General features: G+C 45.9%; 1 protein-coding gene across 15 annotated transcripts in view; it reads right to left on the reverse strand.

Moving 5' to 3' along the window:
• Positions 1-3,007: 3,007 nt before the first annotated feature.
• The window catches only part of KCNQ2 (potassium voltage-gated channel subfamily Q member 2), a 77,953-nt gene continuing 57,092 nt past the window's right edge, over positions 3,008-23,868 (reverse strand). For 11 of the 15 annotated variants that reach the window (XM_075438425.1, XM_075438421.1, XM_075438417.1 and 8 more), the window contains 3 exons: positions 23,546-23,677; positions 14,669-14,792; positions 3,008-13,922 (listed from right to left, as the gene is read on the reverse strand). In XM_075438425.1, coding sequence (XP_075294540.1) covers positions 13,203-13,922; positions 14,669-14,792; positions 23,546-23,677 — 976 coding nt within the window. In that variant the 3' untranslated portion in view covers positions 3,008-13,202. Of the gene's footprint in view, positions 13,923-14,668; positions 14,793-20,598; positions 20,707-23,545; positions 23,678-23,868 lie in introns of all 15 variants that reach the window. The other 4 variants (XM_075438431.1, XM_075438430.1, XM_075438429.1 and 1 more) reach the window with 1 other exon arrangement.

Here is a 23,868-nt window from a genome sequence, read left to right on the forward strand (position 1 = left end):
GGAGAGTCATTCCTTTTTCGCAGGACAGTGTCACCAGTCTTTGGATACAGATGGGCACAACCCCCGTAATCTGCAGGACACAATGCAAGCAAGAGAAGGCAGGATCTAATTACCACCACTGCACTAATAAATATTCCAAATGAACTGAAGGATGCACTATCGACTCTGCAAATAAAGCTCCTGCACCCTCTGCTGGGGAGAGGGTCGTGGCTGCGCAGCCTGGCAGGACACTGCCCTTTCACAGGAGACTTTAGAAGTGCTTTTTACCAAGGACATACCAGCAGGGCTGTGGCTGAGTTGCCCTTCCAGGGTCAGAGGGGTCCCTGCACTCCAGAGGCACCGTAGGTTGGATGGGAGGAACTGGGACCTTTGTGCTTCACATCGCCTTTATTTCTCCCTCATTTTGAGGACAGACAACCCAGATTTTTTCCCTTACTTTCTTTCCTCGAACCTCCCAACTCAAGCCCAAGCGAGGACCAGAGCATATGGGGCATCTGACATTTCAGTGTAGCAGTGGGCAGCGTGGACGAGGTGACAGTGACGGACGTGTGTGTGCCCGGGTCTGCTGCTCCCGAAGGATTCGCACACTGACTCAGACCTCTGCAGACACTCGGCTTTGCCATATGCCACCAGCAGACAAATGGGCTGGGGCAGGAGAAGACCTGATGTGCAGGTGGTCCTCACATCACCCCTGACTCGTGCCAGGAGCCCTTCACCCTTCAGTTTAGGAGTAGCCAACTTTGCTAAAGACCTAATCTTTTCTTTCCTGATACTAGAAAAATTCATTATTTTATGCAAGAATGAAAATCAGGATAGACCTGAGCACACCCCAGACCTGAGTCCCTGCCCTGGTACCCCCTCCCTGGACTGGTGCACCCCCAGTTCACTGACAGACCTGCAGCTGTGCCTACAGGTATCTGAGCTGCAGCATGTTCAGGGGCATCGAGGCACCCACAGCAAAACCAGGTGTGAAACCCAGCTGGGGGAGACGAGATAGGATCTGCCCCTGCCCCAGACTTTCCTGCCTTGCTGCACTAGAAAGCCTGCAGACCCCAGATGAGAAGGAAGCTTTGACTACTATATTCAACGCTATCAATAAATCATGGAATAAAAAGAAAATGTTTTTCTTCCCCTACCACCCTCAGATTGAAGGGAAAGAGGCCAGGAGAAGTTAATGCTCTAGTCTTTGGTAGCTGCCCGCCCAGCAGCTTTGCACCCTTCACAGGATCCCCCATTCCTTACAGAAATACGTGTTTTGCCCCATTTAGGAAACCAGTCTCACTGGTTTTTATTTCTGTCAGCAATGCTGTTTCCACTCTACAAACAGCAAGGGTGAGACATCATAAGGGAGACCTCCTAAAACTGGGGAAAACCCCAAAATTTGCCTGTGTTCTCCCCTTATCTAGGAGAAATGAAATGCAGACACTTTGCACTGCTGAGCTGGGGTTGTGGGCACAGCCTGTGTGTGTGCTCAATTCTGGGAGCAAACTCCTGCTTCTCCCCAGAAAAAACTGCTCTGAGGTGGCTGGTCGTAAGGGATGCTTCCCCAGAACCTCACTGTGTTTGTCCAGTTGGTGTTTCACTGTAATTACTGAGCAGGTAGGTGGCTTTCTGGACTCTGGAGGACCCAGAAGTCCATCTGGAAAAGGGAGCAAGCCAAAGCAATTGCAACTCTAGAATTTGGATGGTTTGTTTTCATACGAATTTCTTCTAAGGCTCCAGCATTTACTTCTGCTCCACAAAAAGGCACATTTACCACAGCAGGGAAAAGGATCCGCCTGATTTTTCCTCTGAACCACACTATCAGGGCAGCGGAGGCCGATTGCCAAGGCAAAGCAATGCCTCCTCGTGTGTGGTCTCCACTGTTGGCTTGGCGAATGTGTGAGCAAGGACTGCAGGTCTGCTCAGCAGCTCGCTCCCCTCCAGCACGGCAGGTACCACACCTGGCTCCACCAGCATCCCCGTTCGGGTGGCAGGGGCAGCTGCAGGACCGTGTTCGGATGCAGCCCACGCCAACACACGAGCCTGGTCAGATGACAGCAGGATGTGATTCAGCAAGCTGAGAATTTTCCTGTTTATCTCACTGGTGTGAAACACAATGAGATAAAATAGAACGATGTTATTTAAGTATACATTAATGTGCTGTATCCATTGGGAAACGCTCACACCTGGCCTTCTTTAATAGCTTTGGGGAGGATGGGAGCTGCTGAAGGCTTCGAGCCAAGTCGTCTGGTACAACCAGTGGGCTGCTGTGCCTGAAGCAAACCATTTATTCCGCCAAGCCTCTCTCACTGCCTTGTCCAGATGACTGGCAGGCTTGTTAAAATCCAGGCACTGGTTCATCTAGATTCTTATACTTCATCCTCCTGGAAAAAAAACATCAGTGTGGAGAGAGAAATTTTGGGTTTTCCTTTTTCTTGCAAAATGGAACCGCTGTTTCATCAGCCAACCTCACCATGGAAAATACTGTCCATCCACCCACTTCACTCCTAGAGAGTCCTCCAAAATCCAGCATGCGCTGTCTTAATTTAGGACTGGTGCCTGGTAAGCAAGATAATTTGTGGGACAGATAAAGGTCCCTTTCCAGTGCCATTCCTTGGCTCTGAGCCCACTTGGATGACACCAGCCTCAGTTTTTAGCACGGTGATAAGGAGCTGGCATGGGGGCCAAAGAGCTACGATAACCATCCTTTATCTGTCAGGATGCGGCTGATATCTAACCTTAAGAAAATCGATATTGTTAAAGGACTCTGAAGGGACAGCGTCCTCGTGACTAAGGGCACTTGAGATTTCTGAGCTTGATTTTGTACATCAGAAACAAAATGTTGTCTAACTTTAGAAATAAGAAAGAGAGGTGTGAAGGTTTAATGCCAGGAATGGTCAGGTCCTCAGTCACCATCTTACTCTTCTTCATCAGCCATTAAGTATGTGCCCAAAGCACCAAGAAATTGCCAGAAATAAACAAACAAAGTGAACAGAAGAAGTGCAAAGAAAAATAAATGTGTATTTCATCTCATGAAGGTTAAATCTCTGGTATTTTTACTGAATGCAAATTTTCCATTCTGATGCTTTGAGGCTTAAATTAATGATTGTGATTATTTAATTTTCCTCCATTTCTCTCCCAATTGCAACCATTGCTATTCTTTTTAGTATCGCACATATACAGTTTTGCAGCTGCCACAGTCATTCGTGTGAAGGTACACGCTGTATCACGCTCAATGCCTCGGTGTAAACGTCTGGGCTACGTTGCTCTTCCACAGTGCTAATGTAAAACCATCTGTGACTGCGTCGTTCGGCTTCTAGCTATTCCCTTAGAAAACTACAGGTCATTCCCTTGGCATCTGTCCCTAGAAAATGTACATTGCACAAATTCATGATTGAAATGTACAGAGGAAATAACACATTCACCAAAAAAAAAAAAAAAAGTCCGATTGCTATTTTACAAGAGAAAGTCTGGACCGTTCAATACATACAAAATGTTTTCAAATTGTACAGAAGTACCAAAGGCATTATGAGAGATTCTTTGGAGATGAAACGTAAGTGCAAAAAAGCCAAGGCAACAGAGCAAATTAAAGGAAGCAAAGCAGCAGCTGTCTTTGCTTTCTAAAGGACAACCAAACTTTCATGCTCAGCTGAGCCCCAGATTTCTGCGAGCGCGAGGCGAGGGCATGCAGTGCCTGCACTTGTGCCAAGCGAGAACGGCCTGGCCCAGTGCAAAACTCACCTCTCAGCTCCCTGTCAGGACAAATGCATGAACCGTTTTTAGCCTAGTTAAGGCCAAACGAGCCAGATGCTGTTATCAGCCGTGATAGCTTTAAGGTATCTTAGGGAAATGGCAACATACTCCAGCAATAGATGTACCCTTTGCTTAATAGCACATTTGGGACTGAAGTGGCTCTTACAGCTGATAACTTTGGACCTAGAGATGATTTTTCAGGCCAATGCAAAAATCTGATTAGTATTCTTCCAATGGCATCCAGCAGTATTTAACTGGAAAAGTTAGCTCTTTGTGCCTTTATTTAATTTAAATTAAACACTGAAGTTGCAATACAGATCTTACATTGGTGAAAATACGAGCAAAACTAAATCCTGGAGGATGATTCATTTGATGAGGTTGGTGAAATCTCTGCATAGGGGCAGTCGGAGTCTGGGGGCTGACCAGCTTGGATAATCAGATTTATTGATTATAACTTTGTCATTTCTTTTATATCTCTGTGATAAAAAATGGGCTCTTGATGACTGCTTCTCTCACTCTACTTCAATGACTCTTAACTAGGGGCTTTTTAAATACATAGCCAAAGGTAAGAGCAGGACCCACCGGGCAGCAGGATCTCTGCCTGGGCAGTAGCCCGTACCAAGGGGGGATGTGATGCTGGGTTTGCAGGACACCGTGGCACTGCCCATCAGCCAGCACCTCTGCCAACAGGGTCACCCTGTCACGGCACAGAAAGCCTTTGCCCTTGGGTCTCCAACAGCACAGGACAACTGTTTGGCCACGCATCCTAGGAATGGGACTTGGAATTGGGACTGGCCGCTGTATTCTTTTGTTTGTTGGAAAGGAAGCCAAAGAAATAACCACTTAAAGCAGCTGCATCACTCTGCTGCATGGCGTGTGCTGCCCTCACAAGTGGGATTTCTCCTTGGGAGGGCAGTTACGCATCAACCCCCTTTGCAAATCTTCCTTTTTGATCAAAATACATTATTGAAATAGTCTTTTGTTTTGGTTTTATCCACTCTCCCACCTCCAAAAAAAGAACTTTTATCCCCCCTGTGTATCTCAGATGCAGCTTTCTCTGTTCTGAAGCGCATGTGTACATGCGTTTGTACACACGTGCACGTACAGCAATGCGTAGATGCATGTACGCAAACAACATGCCCATGCTTCTGCAGCCAAAGTTGTGTTGTCCTTTTATCTTGCGGGTTATGACAAAGATAAACTGTGAACTTCATTCAATCTGTACAGAATTTACAGTTCAGATGAACAGCAATGAAGAATAGACAGAAATACAGCAACTGTTTGGTATTTTGGGGCTGTGTGTTTCTGTTTTTATAAGAAACATTGCTGAAGCAATAGAATTTATTTTAACTTCCTGGCAAAATCTGTTTAAAGCAGCATTTGAATGCAGTGTATTTCTTAACAAAACAAGAGCTTGGTTTTCGTCTTTTCCCCTATGTTGAGTCACATCACAAACCAGGCAGGTAACACTTTGTTCGATGTCTGTTCCACACCTGTACACTTATCACATGTGGTGATACCTATCAGCGTTTGGCATGTGATGTGCAATCTGTGCACAGAGTATGGGGACAGTGTGCCAAAGTGACACCGAGCAAGATAAATTGCATAAATACGATGTCTATACTGTAGAAACCAGAATATAGTTTTAGTGTGTGGAGCATTGCTGTGTAAGAGCAGTGGCACCCACCTATACGAATTACTGATAAAAGAATAAAACATTTATAAGAATAATTTATTGAATCTCCTAAAGCATTTGACACACCACTCAGCAACTGCAACTATGTTTAAAATCTGCTCTTGATTTAAAATAGAAAAAATCTCTGCCATTTATCAGCTATATCTTCTTTTGCCTCGATGTTCCTGCAAGACTCAGGTTCTCTACCCCATGTGTGAATTTTTTGAGAAAAAGTGAAGAAATTTCAATAGTTAGGGTTTGGGTAGTGGGGAAGAGTAATGAACACAGGAGGGTCCCCATCCTGCTTGCTGACAGGAGCATGGGGTATCTTCAGCTCCAGGGAAGATGTGAATAACCAGACAGGGCAGAAAAGACCTTTGATGACTTCTCCTCAGGTCAGCAGCAAGCCTGAACACGATGTCTAGAGATGCTAAAGGACTCAGCCCTCTATATCCACATCTGTAATAAATCCTTTTCATGAGCATCACTGAAAATGTGAAACACTGGGTCACGGCCACTGTCTTGGTCAGGTTTAAGGATTTATTGTGAAATGCTGCTTCTACTTTTAACAGGAGGTGCCCATGGCATGCTAAAATAAGGAGGCATTTTCTTATCTTGGCTTGCAAGGCTTGTGCCGACCTTTTCTCGCGTGCAGTGGGAAGGAGAGAGCACCTTCCCAGGTCCACAGCCATCAGTATCAAATGGAGCTGAAATTCCAGGGGAAGCTTCACCGACAGTGTGACATTCAGCCTTGGTTTTGGGCCAGAATCACCCAAACTGGAGAGTTGGCATGGCCTCTACCTGAAACCATTAACCCTGCCCTAAAATTATAGGCATAGCTGCAGGTGAAATCTAGCCCGAGCTTGGCACTGAGTTTTGGAAAGCTTTGCGGTTGTGGTAGCTCAAGTTTCTCAGGACTAGGCAAACAGATGCTGCTGGAACAATTCATCTGCAGCTGTATTCACAGGAATTCGGAGAGGGCAAGATGCTTCCAGGCTCACTGGCAGCTTTGGAAATAGCACAGCTTGGACTAGCTGCTTTCCGTTTCTCCCCATTACCAAGCTGGAGCCTGGCATGCAAAGCCATCCATGTGGACCACTGAAGGCGACTGGGTCTCGAAAGCAGCTCTTGCTTCGGGGAGCAAAAGCATCAACAGGGTTAGAGTCTATAAGTTCTTCTCTGAGACATTCAGTTTGACAAGAAAACCAGAATTGAACTCTCCTCCCTGTTTCACCACAATCAGCTAAAGCCAAGGGGATAAACCCTTAACGGGTGCTGTACAGAGCGGGGAAATCCATCCCTGCGCTGGAAGGCCCCAGCAGAACAAACCAGGGACGTTTTGAGGCCACAGTGGCTCAGTGAGGATGCAAATAAATTGCCAATAAAAAGCAAAACAGTCTTGTTAACAAAACACGAAGGCTCCCTGGCGTATCTAATGATACCAGGCCAAAAAGAAAGTCTCAGAGCAGAGTTCTGGCATTACATCTTCACTTGTATATTGTCTGGACTAGGAAGGTGAGGATATGGGACCAGTGTCAAACCAGATTACGGCAGCAGCGCTAAGAGACAGAAGAGACTGCAAACACCAGCAAGGTGGGCAAACCTTGAAGCCTGAAGGCCTCATGAGAATCTGGTATTACAAGCTAGGAAAGTGGTGGCACAACATCTATGGAGACAAAAAAGTAGCTCAGTGCCTTTCCACGAGGAGAGTAAGAGATGTTCCCACAAGGAATGGATACGGTACAGCTGCAGGGTCCCTGAGACCCCCAAGGGCTGTAGCCAAGGGTGGATGAAATTTCCAAAGAGGGGCTTCCAAAGTTTGGGAGTCACCTTCGCCCCTGCCCCTCGGGCTGGGCTGCAGGCACGAACACGCATGCACACCAGAGCTGGATGCAGGCGAGAAAACCCTGTGGGAATTAATACAGAAATATGGCAAGTCCCACACTTTTGAGTTCATATGGCATCTCCTAAATGAAGACCAGGCCTCCATCCTTGGCACTGCCTGCCTTGTTCTGCCTGCTCATCCAAACCCTCAGAAAGGAGTATCTGGGATGCTCTTCCTCAGAGGCATCTGGATGGAAAGGAGGTCGTTACATACAGCCAGCCCATTTCGTATTTTTTCCTCCCCAAGCACACGTTCCGAGGAACCACAGGTACAAACATGGCTTTTTTACCCCTTAGTTACAAGCAGAAGAAGTGGAGTTCATGCATGCTGTATCAGAGAGATGGGGCAACGATCAGTCGCAGCATGAAAGACACTTGGTACATAAGTGTCACTTGCAGAAGCACCGCAGCACCCTACGTGATGGGTCACAGGGACGACGGCCGGTCCCAAAAATGATGCTTTTTGGCAATGTCACCTCCTCAGGTACTACAGCAATCTGGGAGTGCAGATACAGCTGGAGCGTATTGCTGTCTACTCATCTCAGGCTGCATGCAGTAGCAGGCAAAATTGAGAGTACAGTCAGTGAGATAGTCCGGAAAGCACATTCATATGTTAAAAAGGATCCGGCTGCTCCTCCTGCAGCAGCCGCTCCTTGCTGCTACCTAAATTATAAGCGTGATTACTACTGTATCAAAACGTGTGTAATCCCTCTCCCTCTAGACACTAAGATAAGGCAAGCAGTATTGTGTCACTGGGGCATCAAACACTACAATATACTAAAGAAGATTCCTATGCATTATTATTATCCTTATTTTAAAAAACCCTATTGTTATTGTTAAAAAACCGAACAACCCACACCCTTGCTCTAAGCAGGTTTTGCTCTGCCACACAGAAAAGTCGGGGTGTTTGTGAGCTAAAAGCAAGAGTTTGCTGTTACACCACTGAGCAACAGTGATCCACGCGGGGCTCGGAGGGGGCTGCTGCCCTCCCCCCCGTGCCACAGCCCTCCGCATCGCAGCCTCAATGTTACTTGCAGGTGAAGGAGCTTTTGTATCTGATTTCCTTGTTTCTGGTTCACGAAAAGGAAACTGATGAAAACAGAAGGTGCTGACCCGTGATGGAGAGGGGGTGACAGAGGACGCGGGCACATAGCCATGGGTCGGAGGACCACAGGCGTGCTGGGAAGAAAGCGATGGAGGCTCAGGGCTCGCTCAGTCTGAGGGTTCACATGAGCATGGGTGGAGAAACAGAAATCCTTAGCCTGCTCCTGGGTTTTTGAGCATTCCCAATAAAATACTCACTGCTAAGGGTCTTTATAAACGATAACTCGTGGGCATATTCCATAGGAATTTCATTTCCTCTTTGAATACTTCCATTTTGGTTTTTAGCAATAATGTTGCTGAGACCGTAGTGGTCTGACGATATATGGGAAGTGAGGTCTGCAGTAGCCCCCTCTTGAGAAAAATATGAGTACATGTGTTTTTCTTTTCTCTTGGGTAACTGTTAGGGAGGGGAGCATTCATATCTGAGGTGATGCTCTGGCTTCTCAGGCAGATTATACAAACTTTTTCTAAAAATTCACTTAATTTAAAATCTTAAAAATCAATTAAAAATGTAAAAATATACCTATTTATCTGTAAATAGCAATGACCCTGCAGAATTTATTTGGATCTATTAAGCATTTGAAACAAAATATATTTTTAGAAAACCTGATCTATCTCACAGTCTGTCTAAAGAAATATAGTGGCTTTCTGATCTCAACAAGAGGTTTATTTTCAGTGAGTTCCTTGACATTTCTGTCTTAAAAATTATTGATAAGAAAATGAATTAACAAGGAAATTCACATACAAAATCTGCACTTGAGTAACATTAAAGTCCCTTCCCAAATGTTGGGAAATTCGATTTATGGCTAGTGCTCTGTTCCTGTGTCTCGGGGTCACATTATGAAAGGCCACCTGCACAGAGATTGCAACATCTCCACTCACATCTCCTGTTCAGAGACATGAACTCATGAGACAGCTTGAACTCACACTTGGACTTGAAGCACCCAAAAACTGACTCTGGCTTCAGGTCCCGATCTCAGGGATTGCTCCATCCTGCAGGTGGGACCATTTTCAGTATTTCTCTCCAGACTTAGACCCAGATCCTGAAAAAAAAGTCCAAAAGTTTCTTGGAGACCAGGTCCCAGGCTCTGGTCCAAGGCCACAGCTTCACATTCAGCACAGACAAATCTCGAAACCAGGCTCTGTGCACACAGCCGCGTGTGGGCACGGGCACCCCCGGAGAAGTTCAAGACAGGCTGCTGGATATTTGGCTCTCACATGTCTTCAGCTCTCCCTGGTCTCTCCTCTGTCCACATTTGGCATTGTCTGAAACCCGTTTCTGTCGTCCAAAAAATATAGAACTAGACTTGGGAGGAACAGGGGAGCGAAGCCAGCCCGAGAGAGGCTCAGCAGGGGGATAAAGTTTGCCTGTCCATCCTTTTAAAGGTCTTTATCATCAGGACTGCCTTATTGGCAAAAAAAAAAACCATCTTCTTTCAATCTAGCAGTTAAAACTTCTTTCAGGAGATAATCACCAGGAGTGTGTGACACGGGCAGAGGGGAACTGAGAGACCAAAAGTGAAGACTTTGCAGGAAGTATTGGACCGTGATTTAGGACAGGAATTAAATTATTTATGTCAATAAGCAATGAAACCTTCAGTTCGAGCTGGCTCTGTTTTCATTCACACAGGAATAAATCATTTCACAGAAATAAGGAGCATTATTTGGAGTTAATTCTGGTAAAAGTTAACCCAAAAGTCTGGGTCAAGCCTCTTTGCCTGGATGAAGAAGTGATGATTTACAGCATGGTTGTGGATGTCAGAATTTCTTTGAAATTATTCTACGGATGAAGGTGGAATATTTCTTACACCTTCCAGAAAAACTTTAATGTGAAATTTGTAGCAGCAAGATACAGTCTGTACTGCACGTATTTAAAACTTGTTTTCTATTATCAGTGATTGTGGGACAAATCCAACACCTTTTAAAGCTGCAAGTCAGAAGAACTTTCTAAACTCTGGTTAGTAACTTACTTGAAGAGGGAAAACACAATTCTTCCTATACAGTCCCTAAAGGAGGTAAAAGACTGCCAGGTTCCAGCCTGCGGAAAACTCAGAGGACACAGTGGAACTGCGTCTCCTCGGGACACGCTGACTGTATCTACTTTCAAGGGTGTAACATCATCTGGACAGGAGAAAGAGATTTTGCCATGAGACCTAGGAAACGGACATTCAACAGAGAGTCAACAGGGCTTCAAAATTAGGACATGATGAAAATTACATCCAAAAAATTGTGCCTTGAAGTCCTGTTGACTTTGCCTCCTATATCAAAGACCAGCTGTGTACCCGTGCTGGAATAGGATCGCATGACATCATCCTCACCCTCATCTGGAGTTCCTCACCTTGTATCATACCCTTCTGTGCAAAATTTCCAGCAGGCCTCGCAAAGTGATTGCAAACAAACAAAATAATAAATCTTTGTTATCTCTGACTTGGACAAGATTTGCAGCAAGCAGCTGGCTGGAGCAATGTTGACTTCTGCCTCACCCAATGGAATTTCCATTCCTGTGGTCACCAGAAAACACATCACTAGATTTGGGACCTGCTGACATTTCTTGCTCTACCAGAAGGCATCTCATTTTGCAGGCCAGGGGCAAATCTGCACAATTTGCAGCCATTTTGCATTCAAAGATTTCTTGGTGTGGAAGTCAAAGGCATCACTGGGTTCAATTTGCACAAAGAAATCTGGAGACAAAAGGAGTTTGGGAGGACAAGCAGAGAGGGGAAAATTGCAGCAGGTAACAAAAAAATGGATCAAATGGGAAAGAACGGAACTAGCATGGCTGGAAGCCCAGGTTCCCTCCAAGAAAAATGTTTTTCCCTCCTGAATGGTGAAAAATGGCAGGAAAAATTGTGCAGAGCCTTTCCCCACTCCTCAATCCCATGTGAAGACCTGTGCGTCGGTCCTGAGCACTGCCAAAAGGATGGTCTTATTTCCTGTCTGCAAGCTGTCACAGTGCACCCACATCTTCCCTAAGGCCAAAATAGTCCTGAGGCTCCCCTGGTTGCTGCCTCTGGTCAAGCAAACAGGAGGAGAGAAAAAGGCTGTGATTCTCCCTTCACCTCAAGCAAGTCAATGCTCAGCCTCTCAAAGGCCACACAAAAATGTAGTTGTCACCTAAATATCCTTAACAGACTTTTGTAACACAGGGAAAATGTGGAGAGATGGGGTTTAAAATCACAGATACAGCTAGAGCAGAAAACACACATGGGATTTGGGCTGTAGATGCATTGGAGTGCTCAGAGGCATACACCGGCCATGGTGTCCCAGCCCCGGAGATGGATCCCAAACACCCTTTTCCTGATCCACCCCCTTGCAAAACAAACCCAACCAGCCTATCCATGTAAAAGGATCACTTTGTGACTTCGTTTTGGTCCCAGAAAAAACTTTGAGCATCACTTTTCCCTTTGCCCTCCCCCAGCTTGAATGCGCTGCTGAGGTTCCTGGTAATGACACAAGGATCTTTCCAAGAGAAAGTACTTCAACTACAACAAAATTGGGCAAATGCGGATTGGCACAACTTGCAGGCAAGCACAGGTAAGAGGCTTCTGAAAGACCATGAAGAAATGAAGAAGCACCTCTTAATTCAACTTCAGGGATCCAAACGAAACTGAAGGATGTCCCAAGAATATGGGTGTGAGATTCTTGGCAGGGCAGAAGAAGGGAAGATTTTCATGGGGCATAGTGTGTGCAAAAGTGTTCAGGCACAATGCAAACTGTAAGAAAAGTGCCCAGTCTGACCAAAAGGGCTTCAAAAGGACGGAGCTCAGCACGTAACTTGCAGCAACGCGGGGACCACAGCATCTTGCATATCCACCCTCTCCCTTTGGCCTGGTGGCTGTGACTCCACAACAGCACTATTGGCCATGAGAATGGCTTCACACCATGACAGCCCTCCAGAGGGGCTGCCTTTGGTTTGCCTTTGCATCTCCAGGTCCTTTGTCAATGGGAGGAGAGATAATTAAATATAATACATGGTTTAAAACATAAAATTCCAGACCCATAGTCTCTTGTCCTTCTTTGCTGTCTCCTGTCTCTGCTCTCAGGGTTGTCTCTATGCTTGCACTCAAGCTCATATTTCTGAGTTTTTCGGTTTCCTAAGATGGGATAATTTCCAAACCATTCTGGTTCAGAATGGTATCCTAACCTGTCCCACTTTGAGGCCATGTCTTCTGTTCAGGAAAATATTCCAGCGACCATCCCCCTTCCTCCAGGGGCCTGCGCAACGTTTCCATGTATTATATTGGAATTATGCCACCTTCCTGATGGTTAATGAGGAACCACAGATTAACAATCCACAACCCCCCGTAATTACACATGGCCTGAAATCTAAGCCAGAAACAGACACATGTTCATTCCACGATTCCAAAACACCTAAAAGCGTAATCACCAGTGCCATGGTGTAGCAATTCCCACGTAACACGTCAGCCACCCTTTACTGTGACCTCCAAAAGCTCTGGCTAGGTGATTTATTCCTGCCCTGCACTTCTGAAGATTCCCAAGAAACGCAAATTGCCTACCCTGCACCATGAAATATTTTCACCTAATGATCTTAGAAAGAGAGTATGAAAGAAATCTGAACTTCACAGCTCCAGTTCGCCCACCAATGTGGCCTCTTCTACAAATGCAGGCTCGGACCTGCTCATTACTCCCCCCAGAGTAAGGTGCAAGAAAGCATCTGCCAGCTAAGGATGTCCTAGAAGGAGGAAAACCTTAGCTGTCAATCTCCTTGACAAGTTCGACGCGTGGACAGCTGGAGCGGGCAGCTGCCAGCACTCAGATGTGGCTCGGCCGCTGCGAGAAGGCTTCACTGCCTGGGGGCTGACCAGCCCATGTCACTGAAGGGTCCCTCACCCGTGGCTGACCTAGGAGGAGGACCGCAGGGCGTGCAGAGGTCAGAATCGGTGTCTGATTCCCCTTCTGCAATGTAGGGTCTGATTTTTGCCACGGCTGCATAGCAACCGTTGTTAAGGATGTCCAAATTCTCTTTGGACTGGGAGATGCTAAAGCCGCTGAAAGAGCGCTCCAGTTCCTCGTGGTCTACCGAGGGGATGGAGATGGACGTGTCGCTGTCTCTCATGGCACTCTCATGGTGTTTGGTTGTAATGTCTTCATTTCTCAGGTACTCTGAGCTCGCCCTGTGCCCACCGCTGTATGCTGACAAGGAGCGCTCGTGGGAGGGTGGAGGTGGGATGCGGACCAGCGAGCCGGGGTCTCCGACGGGTGAGGAACCATGGCTTTGCCTCTGGTACACCTGCTGCTGGCATGACGTCGAGGGTGGGCATGTGTTGGTCGGGGCTGGTGGGGCAGAGAAGTTCTTCTGACCCATGGAGCTGGTGGACCTGATGATCTTGATGATGCAGCCATTCTTGTCAATGTGCTCTCTGCTGTCTTCAGGGCTGTGGTAGGGAGGTGCTGGGTCTGGTTCCTTGGACCCAAAATAAGCCTCTGTCTCCGTTGGTGGGATGCCCATCCGCTGCATGTAGATGTTCACCAGGAAGTCCAGCTTCTTCTCCATTGACTGAACCTGCAAAACACCACAATTCCAGCACCATACACTGCACGCAGGTTGAAGCACGTTAACACCCTGAGTAGAAGCAAATCCCAACCCGCCTAGGCATGAGCATGGGTCTGGGCTTCACAGACAACCTCTGCCTACACTGACCTACACCAAACTGAAACTTTTAGTAAATATTTAATTGAAGTGTTCTGAAAATAATCCCTTAATTTTCCACCTTTTTATGGGGGTTTCCTTAAGCTCCTATAATCTTTTTGACAGATACCAAATACCAGGAAAACTGGAGCACACTCGCATCCTCCCAGTGACTTTCAGCTCCTTGATGTGTTTGGCACTTCCCCGGGCTCAGGTGGTCATGGGGATTTCTGAGCCTTATCCTCTAGGAAGATTTTCACCTTCGGTGAGGCCAGCAGCTACAGCAGCCAGGCTCCTGGACTCATTTCAAACATGTCTAGTACGCTGGCAAAGAAACCAGTGTGCCTTTTCAAAAATAATGTAGACTTTCGGTAGACTCATCAAAAAACAAAGTCTGTATGTCAGAGACTCCAAAGTGCCTGTGTTGAAAGGAGTACTTAGGCTCGTCAGACATTTAGTTCCCTTTCATAACACCTACCTTGTTTCTTTTTCAAAATATTCTTAGCTCTTGATTTTTTTTCCTAAATGGTGATGTCCCACTGGGGAAAAATAAGGCAAGAGAAAAACAACACAATGCATGCAACACCCTCTGCTGAGAACTCCCTCCTGACCCAATATACCTGTTTTTCAACTTTTCCAAGCCTGCCCATCATGCTGGGGTCTTCAGGTAGCTCCCCCTCCGCTGGGCCTTTGGTCCGATCCTTGTCAGTCATGGAGGATCCTCTCCCAACGATCTGGTCAACTCTACCGGGATCAGAAAATCCCCCCCGCCCCCGGAAAAGGACCTGGAGTCAGTTGGAGGCAGCAGGCGAGGAGGGCTCCGCTTGTCGCGCCTCCGTGGGACACAGCAACAGCCCCTCTCCCAACTAACACTCCAGGTTACTCACAGACACGCAGTGGCACTGAAGTGTTAATTCAGATGCAAAATTCAGAGCAGTATTAGCAGAGTTTGAAATTATCCTTTTCTGTTTATACAGACAAAACCTGGCACATTATGCACAGTAAATTTACCCACTGCAAAGAATTTCTTTAACTGGCTTTCTTCCAGATCAATTAACTTATTTGTAGTAAGAAATTATTATTTTGGGGGAAGATCAAGTTTTCTGTCTAGCATATGTCAATGGGATTTTTTTCAGTCTTTGCAGCAGTTTCCTCTCTTCAATGCAAATGTAAGTGTGTAATTCTGAAAATGAGAATTCATGAAAATGAGATGCTTGCCCTAAGATCCAGACAACAGGTGCAGTGCTAATTGCTTTAGTGGAATTACATCAAGGCTGAATTTGGTCATAACTCACCAAACATTACCAAATTGTCTTCATCTCGATGCTACTGCAATACACAACTGTATCATGAGATGGTTTCTATCAGGAGGGCTCCAAGGCAGTAACAGCAGAGGACACTCCTGCCAAATCATCAGCTAAAGGTACTGGGCATGCTGTTTGGCACCAACTTCTTTACACATGTTACATTTGCAGCTCCTCCTTCCCAGCCTAGAAACACCTGGGCTGAAATACAGCTCTGTATGCAGAGGAAGAAGGAGGACAGAGCTAGCATGGAAGCTAGAAGTCAATTCTATTTGAGGTATCAAATATAAATTTTCTAGAGAGTAAGCACTGGAGCTTCTTGATCCCTCAGAACTCAGGAGCAACTAAATTTTGGAACAGCTTCTTAATGGCAGCCCGGTTTATAACTTAATTCTCTGTCAGGCAAAGTTTACTCTTGCATAATGCACCAAACTTAAGGGTGGTCGGGGAAAAGAAGGGTTAATTAATCTGACTGAAACCAAGTTGAGGTATCTTGAGCAGAAAACTCAAAATGCTTCTTACGCAGTTCTGCTGTGTGGGCCATGGGTCCATGCACCAGGAGGAGGAAGAGGAAGGAGCTGAACACAGACAGACAGGGGAAAATGAACAAAAAACCAAGGAAAGGAATGAGACGTGAGGCTATTTCCAACAAAAGGGCCATCTGTTTTCTTTACATTTGACGGGGACTTAATACGTATGTTGGCTGTTGACATTAAGGGACAGATATCAGTGGGTATGCACCAGCGTGGCTCCCTTGGCTTATATTAGAGCAACAGCAGTTTACAGCACCAGAAGATCTGGCTTGAGAGATGAAGTGGACGAGCACATCACACCAAAGACAGAAAATACAAGCCAACAATTGTTTTAGAGTTTATCTTTGATACCCAGAAGATACTTCATTTGGGCAAGGACGCGACAGAATACTGTTCTGTTTAAAAAGTCATGTTTGATCCTTTGCTTAGCAATATAAGCACAGGAGTACAAGGAGCACCAAGTGCTAGAATTACAAGTGTGAGGAATATGCATGCCTTATTTCTCGCTTGTAATGGGAGAAGCAGGTTACTGACATGTACAGGAACTCCCCACAAGGGATGCAATTACTGACATGACATACAGCACGAGAAATCCTACGACAATGTTGCTACCATGTAAGCAAAGAGGTATTAAATTGGATACCTTGGGCTACCTTGGTTAGGAATCACAAGTCAAGGCGTAGTACAGCCACTGTACGAACTCCTCTCCTGTATGCACAAGCAAGTAGACTAGTAAAACAATGAACATGCGTTTAAAGAGGCCCAAAGTCTAAACGCTACTGAATATTGCGGAAGGCCAAGAACAATCAGGGTGCTCTGTCCTCGTGTCCCATTTAGCACAGCACCAACACTGAAATGTGTCCACTGATGGAAATGAGATGTCCCTCAATGGTTGCTGAGTAGAGCAGGGAGGCAGGACAGACTGTAACACAGAGAGGAAAACTGAACATTGTCATGATATAGAGTATCATAAACGCAGAGATAGTCTTGTGCAACCCTATTTCTAATCTCGCAGAATTTGAGGCAGGACATCTCTCATCCATGTCCTTCAGAGAAGAGCTATCCATTAAATGAACCTCACATGACCCACGTGAAGCACGAGAGGCCAGCTGCGCTTCACAGATGAATGACCACTAATATATAGAAAAGCACTGACTTTTTCCATCACCTCCAGGCTGGACATGCCTGTAGACCTTCTGTGATTTAAAGGCAGGACTGAAGCACTTCATAGAGCTCACCCATAAAGCATTCAGAAGTCCTTGCCCATACATCATTGACACCAGAGCCCAGGAGAATTCCTGCTTGACACCCTCTGTGTCTATACTTAAACGTAGTCCTGACCCCTGAGCTGGTCATCTTCCACAGCTCTGAGAAACCAGAGACCCAGATCTCACGTTGGAGGCAGGGTCTGCACTGAGAATGGTGCGATTGGCAGCAGTGGGCTACTGATTTCAGTGCAGAGAGGGGAGAAGAAGGTGAACTGAGTCCTCCTCTCTTGATGGTAGAGCCCAGGCTCAAGGTCTCCTATGCCTCTGCTTCCCATGGCAGAAGTTAGACCAGGGGAGAGTGCTCCTACTCTCAGCAAAGTGCAGTGATTTCATTTGTGCCTCATCTGACACAAAAGAAGAGAAGAATTTCTTCATGAGCTCCCAACCCACCTGTGCCTAGCTGAGCACCACAAAAAACAGAAGGTCCTTTTAGCCGTTATAGAAGAGTTTGAGGTTTTGTTCAAATTGGGCAGCAAAGCTCAAAAGATGAAGAACAGAGAACATATTCCACCTTTGAAAGCAGAGGGGGATAGTGTGTGTTCCTAGTGCATGACAAGGGACCATGAATGTTCTGAGATGCCAAACCTCCCTTCTGCACTACTTCTTGTGGGGAGCCTTGTGCCTTCCCGAGCCTTTTCTTGGCTGTGCTGAATACACGTGTGGAGGGAAGAACTCAGCTGAGGCTTTGGAAGAATCAGCCCCGTATTCTTCGCTTTGTGGCAGCAGAGGATTCAGAGTTTTCTAACGATGCACGACAAACTGTGCCATCTGCTGTCCTTGATAGGCTTTGCTAGGTCTGAGTTTTGGAGGGAGAGAGAAAGCTCTTTAAAGTGAACTTTGATTATCTTTCCTTCTTTCTAATGACACAAAAAAAAAAGTAAAGTCTTGCATCAGCCACAGTGCAGGTTTTCTCATGCTTCATTACGCTTCATGCTAACAGTGCATGCAAAGAGGTGTAATATGTCACCCTCGGGCCAGAAGCAGACATCAAAAGGTAAAACGGCTCAAATGAGATAAAAATGAAGTGTTTGGGAATATATATTCAATTATTTTCTTTTTTCTTTACCTCTTTTAAGTTTTTGTACACAATCCAGGCATTGAAGCCAAACCCCCTTCATCCATGTCACAGGACTGGCTACTTACCTCCCCATTTGGCAACAAAGTTTGCTCTAGATATATTTTGACCAATATCTGTTGTCTAAAAACTACATCTGAGGTTGCACCTAGTCTATGCTAAATCAACTGATCAAGGGAATTTAATCCAGATTGTCTGTGTGTACAGCATGGAGCGAGCACCTTCAGCCAAACCAGAGCCATGGACATCCATGAGTCTCCAGCCGCCTTTGCTGGGAGCTACTTCCAGAAAACTCTTGGCTGAACGGAGCCCTTGTCACCAGAGCACCACAGCGCAACCCACAGGGTTCAGATAGCTCATGGGACATCACTCAGTTTTGTTTCTCTTCCTTCACTGGGTGTTTTCTTACAATCTGAGCAGCGTTTGTCTAAAACAGGGATGTGCTGTCTAAAAACGAGAGGCTGGTGCAGCCTATGTGGACCCCAGTGCATGTGTCCCACGGCAGGGACCCACATAGTGCTGAGATGATGTCAGCCATGGCAGCAGCAGACCCTGACCCAGAGTTTCTGGATTTGGGCTTGGGGCTGCTCAGAGCTCCAGTTCCCATCCATCGGGCACCTCGAGCATCTCACAGGTCCCACTGGGGTCCGTGGGAGGATGCAGCTGCCAAAAATTAAGCACAGCATAAACCTTGTAATGAGTGGGAGCAGAGATTTCAGCAGCCTTCTGTACTCTTCTACTTTCTGGAGCCTCTCAGCCACAGCTCAGTAGAGGAGAAATGAGAAAATTCAATGCATTAAAAAAGGGAACAATTATAAAAAAAGTCTTAAGGTCCCAGGAGCCTAGTAGGCATGTGCAAACAGATTTTAATCTGGCCAGCAGTATTAGAAACTGTAAAAACAGGAAGGGAAAGTCTTTAACACTACAGTGACACAGCAACAGATTTGGACTGAATAAAATAAACATTCCAGTTCGAGGCCACCTCCCCTAGCATCCATTGGTCACCTTTTCTGGGTGTGAGGCACAAGCTTTCACACTAAAATCTTGTCTGTAGTGAAGGCTTGTTGTACACATAATCTTTTAGGTGAAATACAACAAAAATCATTTGAATATGTATTTTTATTTTAAAATCAAGGGGTTTCTGCAGATAAGAAAGTCATTTCATTGTTAAAGACTAGTTTTGGGCTTCATCATTTGGCAGAGAGGAGAAATGGAAAAAATGATTTTCTGAGAGCATTTTTTCCAAAGCATAAAGCTTGGGGCTTCTGGAAAATTCTCTTATTTTTTTTAATCTTTGAGCTAGCTGAGTGGGAAAAGGTAAGCTTTCAATATTCCTTTTACTCACTTTTCTCTAGTGAAGATTACTCAGAGCAGCTTAAATAAGATCAAGAGATTTGTCACGTATTAGCTCTTAAGGAGGGCAAGTATATTTAGAAAAAAAATATTTGAGGCTAAACTTATTGTATTTAAAAATCACCTACTATCCATGCATGGAAAATGGCTTTCTGGAAAATATTTATACCTGTCTTGGGCTCCGGTGGTCTCAATATAAGGTGAAAACAGAGCATAGCTCCTGGCCCTGCTGACCAGACCTCAGAATGCCCTCAAATGGGAACTTCAGTGAGAATACGTGCCTTGTGGCATCAGCTTCATGTACGGTTTTACCTAAGGAGAGAACTTCATCAGGGCAAAGAGGAAAATCTCACTGCACGACTGAGGGCTGGGTTTGACTCCTGCTCTTCTTTCTGCTTGCAAAATCAGCATCTTATTTTTTTTAATATGAGTCCTGTGGTTCTAGTATTTTAAGACAATTTTTTTCCTCTGTGGTAGGTAGAGTTGGTATCAGCAAGGAAAAGAGACTGCTGTGTTCATCAGGTATGAAACACTTCATTCTTACTTTGCCCAATGGCATAAACTCATTTCATAGCACAACGAGCTGCAGAGGCTCCTTCTCTTGTGTGTGGAGTGTTTCATCTTTTAGAAAGCAGATTGTTTATATTGGCATTGTGGGTAAATAATCCACCTTTCACATTTGAAGAAAGTCTTATGAAATATGAGATTTTAAAAAGATGTATTTTTTGCTTTCCAACACCTACAAGAAGACTGAAAATAGAAAATATGCTGGCTGAAGAAACTGATGGTTATTGATGACTGCATGAGTGTCCCTTTTTTTTTGCTTTGGCTTGCCTAGTGTGAAAGCTCATTACTGAAAGTAAATCAGAGCATACCCAGAGTAGCCAGCCCTTCTGAGTCATGATTTAGCCAGCTGCACTGCTAAGTGATAAATGCCGTCATATAACTGGCATGAAAGGGGTTTGACATTAAGCAAATGAAAAGTCCAGAGAAAGCGGCATTTTGGTGAATCCTAACCTAGGCGAGTATTGGGGAGATTCTTTGGAAGAATACATGGGTCCTTTGGTTGGATACTTCTTATGCCGGGGAGTTGAAGGGGGCGGGGGACCCACAATCATATCTATCCTGGCAAAGTAAATAAGAAAGAAGACACCAGCAAAATGCATAATGAAGCAACATGTAGAGAAAAGTTGGTCAGAAAAGTTGCAGAAAGAAACAACTGAAAAACAGAACGACAGAGACAGAAAGAGAGAGAAATTGAAAATATATTCCGCAGGAAACAGAAGGCTCTCTCCTACGCCTGGGTGTTGGCGAAAGCCAGTCTTACTCACCCCAGGGTAAGATTTGGAGATTTAGGCACCACTGAAACATCATTAGGAGACCCCACCCCCATCCCAGATATAATAGGCAACGTGCTTTACCCTCTGGAATATATTTGCATATGTGTAGCAATATCCCATTGAGGCGGTTGGATATGAAAAACCATATATTCATTCTCCTTTCAGTTCCAGTGCTAGGTAACACATCCTCAGCTAGTTCAGAAAATCACGAGTTGTTGGAGTCGGCGAGATATGCTGTGGGATTGTATAACTCAATGAATGGGAGACATCCATGGTTGGCAAGGTGTCAGGATGAGATACCAGACAGTGTGAACACAACACTGAAAAGAGTACGTTACAGACACAGTGACAGAGGCATTCATGATTAAAGAGGAAAGTGCATGTAAACACCCCAGAAATTTGTTTGAATGCTGCTTTAATCCACCAAAGCCCTGGCTATGGGAGGTCACAGCCAGCCCTGCTGAGCTGAGCTGGCAGGGAGAACACAGTGCTTTGACTGCTGAAGGAAAGGGAAATAAAAATATCTGTTCTCCTCTGAGCTGCCCCGTGACAACCTCCCTGGGCTCCACTGTATGGGTGCACTGTACTTCTTGTGCAAGTTGGTCATGCCCCGACGTTGGCCATGGCCACCCCAGGCACACACCTCATCTACAGGGTGCCCCTTCCAGTCGTACTGGGCAGGTGACCAGCCATGGGACCTCTTGGTACCCATCTGGCTCTGATGATGAGTGCTTCGAAGGATGACCTCAAAGGGGTCTGCTCCCATCACCATCACTGGTCTCCTGCTCAGTGGGGACAGGGAAACCAGTGAAGCTGCCTGGCAGCTCTGGATCCTAAATCCAGGTACTTTACACTTTTAAAGAGGTTCCTTGTCCTCCTGATGTCCCTGCAATGAGGTGGATGGCAGCCCTAGCCTAGTCCAGCCTGAGCAACCTCAGCTGTCCCACGGGTACAGCTAAGAGAAGAATTCGGTTTTGTCTTTGAGAGCTGCAATTCCTTACCCAACCAAACCATGCCACCTTTGCAGCACATCACCTTGAAGGTTTGGCAATGGGAGACTTGGAAGGACGGTGAGGCAATCTGCTGCACCAGATCAGGGTGCTGAAAACTCAGAGGTCTCACCTGGAGCCAGTGGAGATGACAACACCCAGTTCACTACCCACTGTGGAGGCAGCCTGGAAGCCTCAAGTTTCAAGTTATTAAAGTTAGGAAATATAAATTCCCTCCTCGTCTTCTTTCCTCTGCAGATTCAGCTACACATCTTCGGTCTATAATCATTGGATTCATACTGAATGGGGGTGAGAGGATCAAATCCTCCAGGATATTTTAGTCTCCATGGAAAGGGAGAATTTACCTTCTGGCTGCATATCTGGAAATGGGAAATGCACTGCATATAGCAATGCTAACAAAGTTACCTCTGCTGCTTGAACATCAAAACCAGCAGAGTTAAAATGGTCTCTGAGAGATTAACAAAATGAGAGATTTCTCTTTTACCAGAGACAATTTTCCTATTCCGTTCCTGGCGCTCACATTAGCTGTTTGCATACCCAAACACATTTTTTTTGCACATTTGCTGACTCTGCCAGGGATCTAGATGGGTTTGAAATCAAAGCAAAACTTCTCCAATGGCTTTCAGAGAAAGCTGGGCTGCCATAGCTAAGGAGGGAAACATTTTCTTTCTCCATGTGTAAAAGCAAATGGTAAACTCTTGTGACTGGAGATAGCCTATGGCCAAGCTCTGGCTCTGTTCTAGGTGTCCTTCAAGCTCAGCAGAACTGGGGCTGCTTCTGCTGAGCCAACATAGCCAGGAGGTGTTGGGGGTTTGGGGTCTGGGGGAGGAGTGGTCAGACAAAAAGGCTTAGCTCAGATCCTACATTCAGGGGATCAGATTAATCTGGGCTTTTTCCAGGAGAAAATGCAATTTTAAATGCCCTTCTCAGTTCCATTTGTCCCTTATTCACATTTCTTCCCCTATTAAAACTAACTCATCTCCCCCTAAAATTTGAGCACAAAAGCTGAAATGCGGCTCGGCTAAACCACACCTGCCTCAGTGGGCTTGAATGAGAAATCTCCATCGGCTGTGTTTTCGGCAGGCTGTGCCATCTGAGGAGGGATTCCTCCTCAAGCAGCTTAGCATCCAAAGGGCAGGAGGAAGACACTGTTTCCTTGCTCCCCCCTCTGCCCATGGCAGCAGGGTCCCAACCAGCACACCGGATTTTTTGTATCACTCCCAGAGAGGTACCGAATGAACCACACCAGGCTTAAGACCGGGGCACCAAACCTTTGCTTATCGTGCCAGGAGGGCCGCAGAGATACGCACCTGCCTTACCTACAGGATATACTATAATGATGGAAACTCCCAAAGTAAAGGAGGAGGATGAGCCTTGTGTACGTCCTGGGGTGGGCACTACGGCAGCTTTAGTGGCATAACACCACCGTTTGCAGTCCCTGTCCTGCTCACCCCTGTGGGTTCCAGCCACAAGCGTTGACGCCTTCCTTGAGGTTTTCTCTTAGGAAGAAAAACAGTAAGTTGTAGCTGCAAAGGAAAGTGTCTTTCTCCCAGAAATACCTCCAGAATGAACAAACAACAGTGAAAAAATCAAGCAAAGAGAGGGATCTCTTGCCTGGCCTGAAGGTTTTTAATCCGGGAGAGCATGTCCAGGTGACCAGCTGAATACTGCTCGATGACGTCCATCACGTCGTAGGGCCGAAGGCTCTCCTTGAACTTGCGCTTGGAGACGAGAAATCTCATAATGCTGCAGGAGATGGAGAGGAAAGGCAAAATATAGTCCCTGGGCTGCAGCCTGACCTGCTTAGGTGGCAGATAAAAAACACCGCAGGGAGCTGCTTTGGAAGGAAAATGGAATAAATCCCAGCCTTGTGGGTTTGGGAGAGGATGCGGCAAGAGGAGAGGGGAAGGGGATGGCAGGGGCTCATGGCTGAAGCT

This window comes from Opisthocomus hoazin, chromosome 18, assembly GCF_030867145.1.
Source record: "Opisthocomus hoazin isolate bOpiHoa1 chromosome 18, bOpiHoa1.hap1, whole genome shotgun sequence".
NCBI lineage: Eukaryota > Metazoa > Chordata > Aves > Opisthocomiformes > Opisthocomidae > Opisthocomus > Opisthocomus hoazin.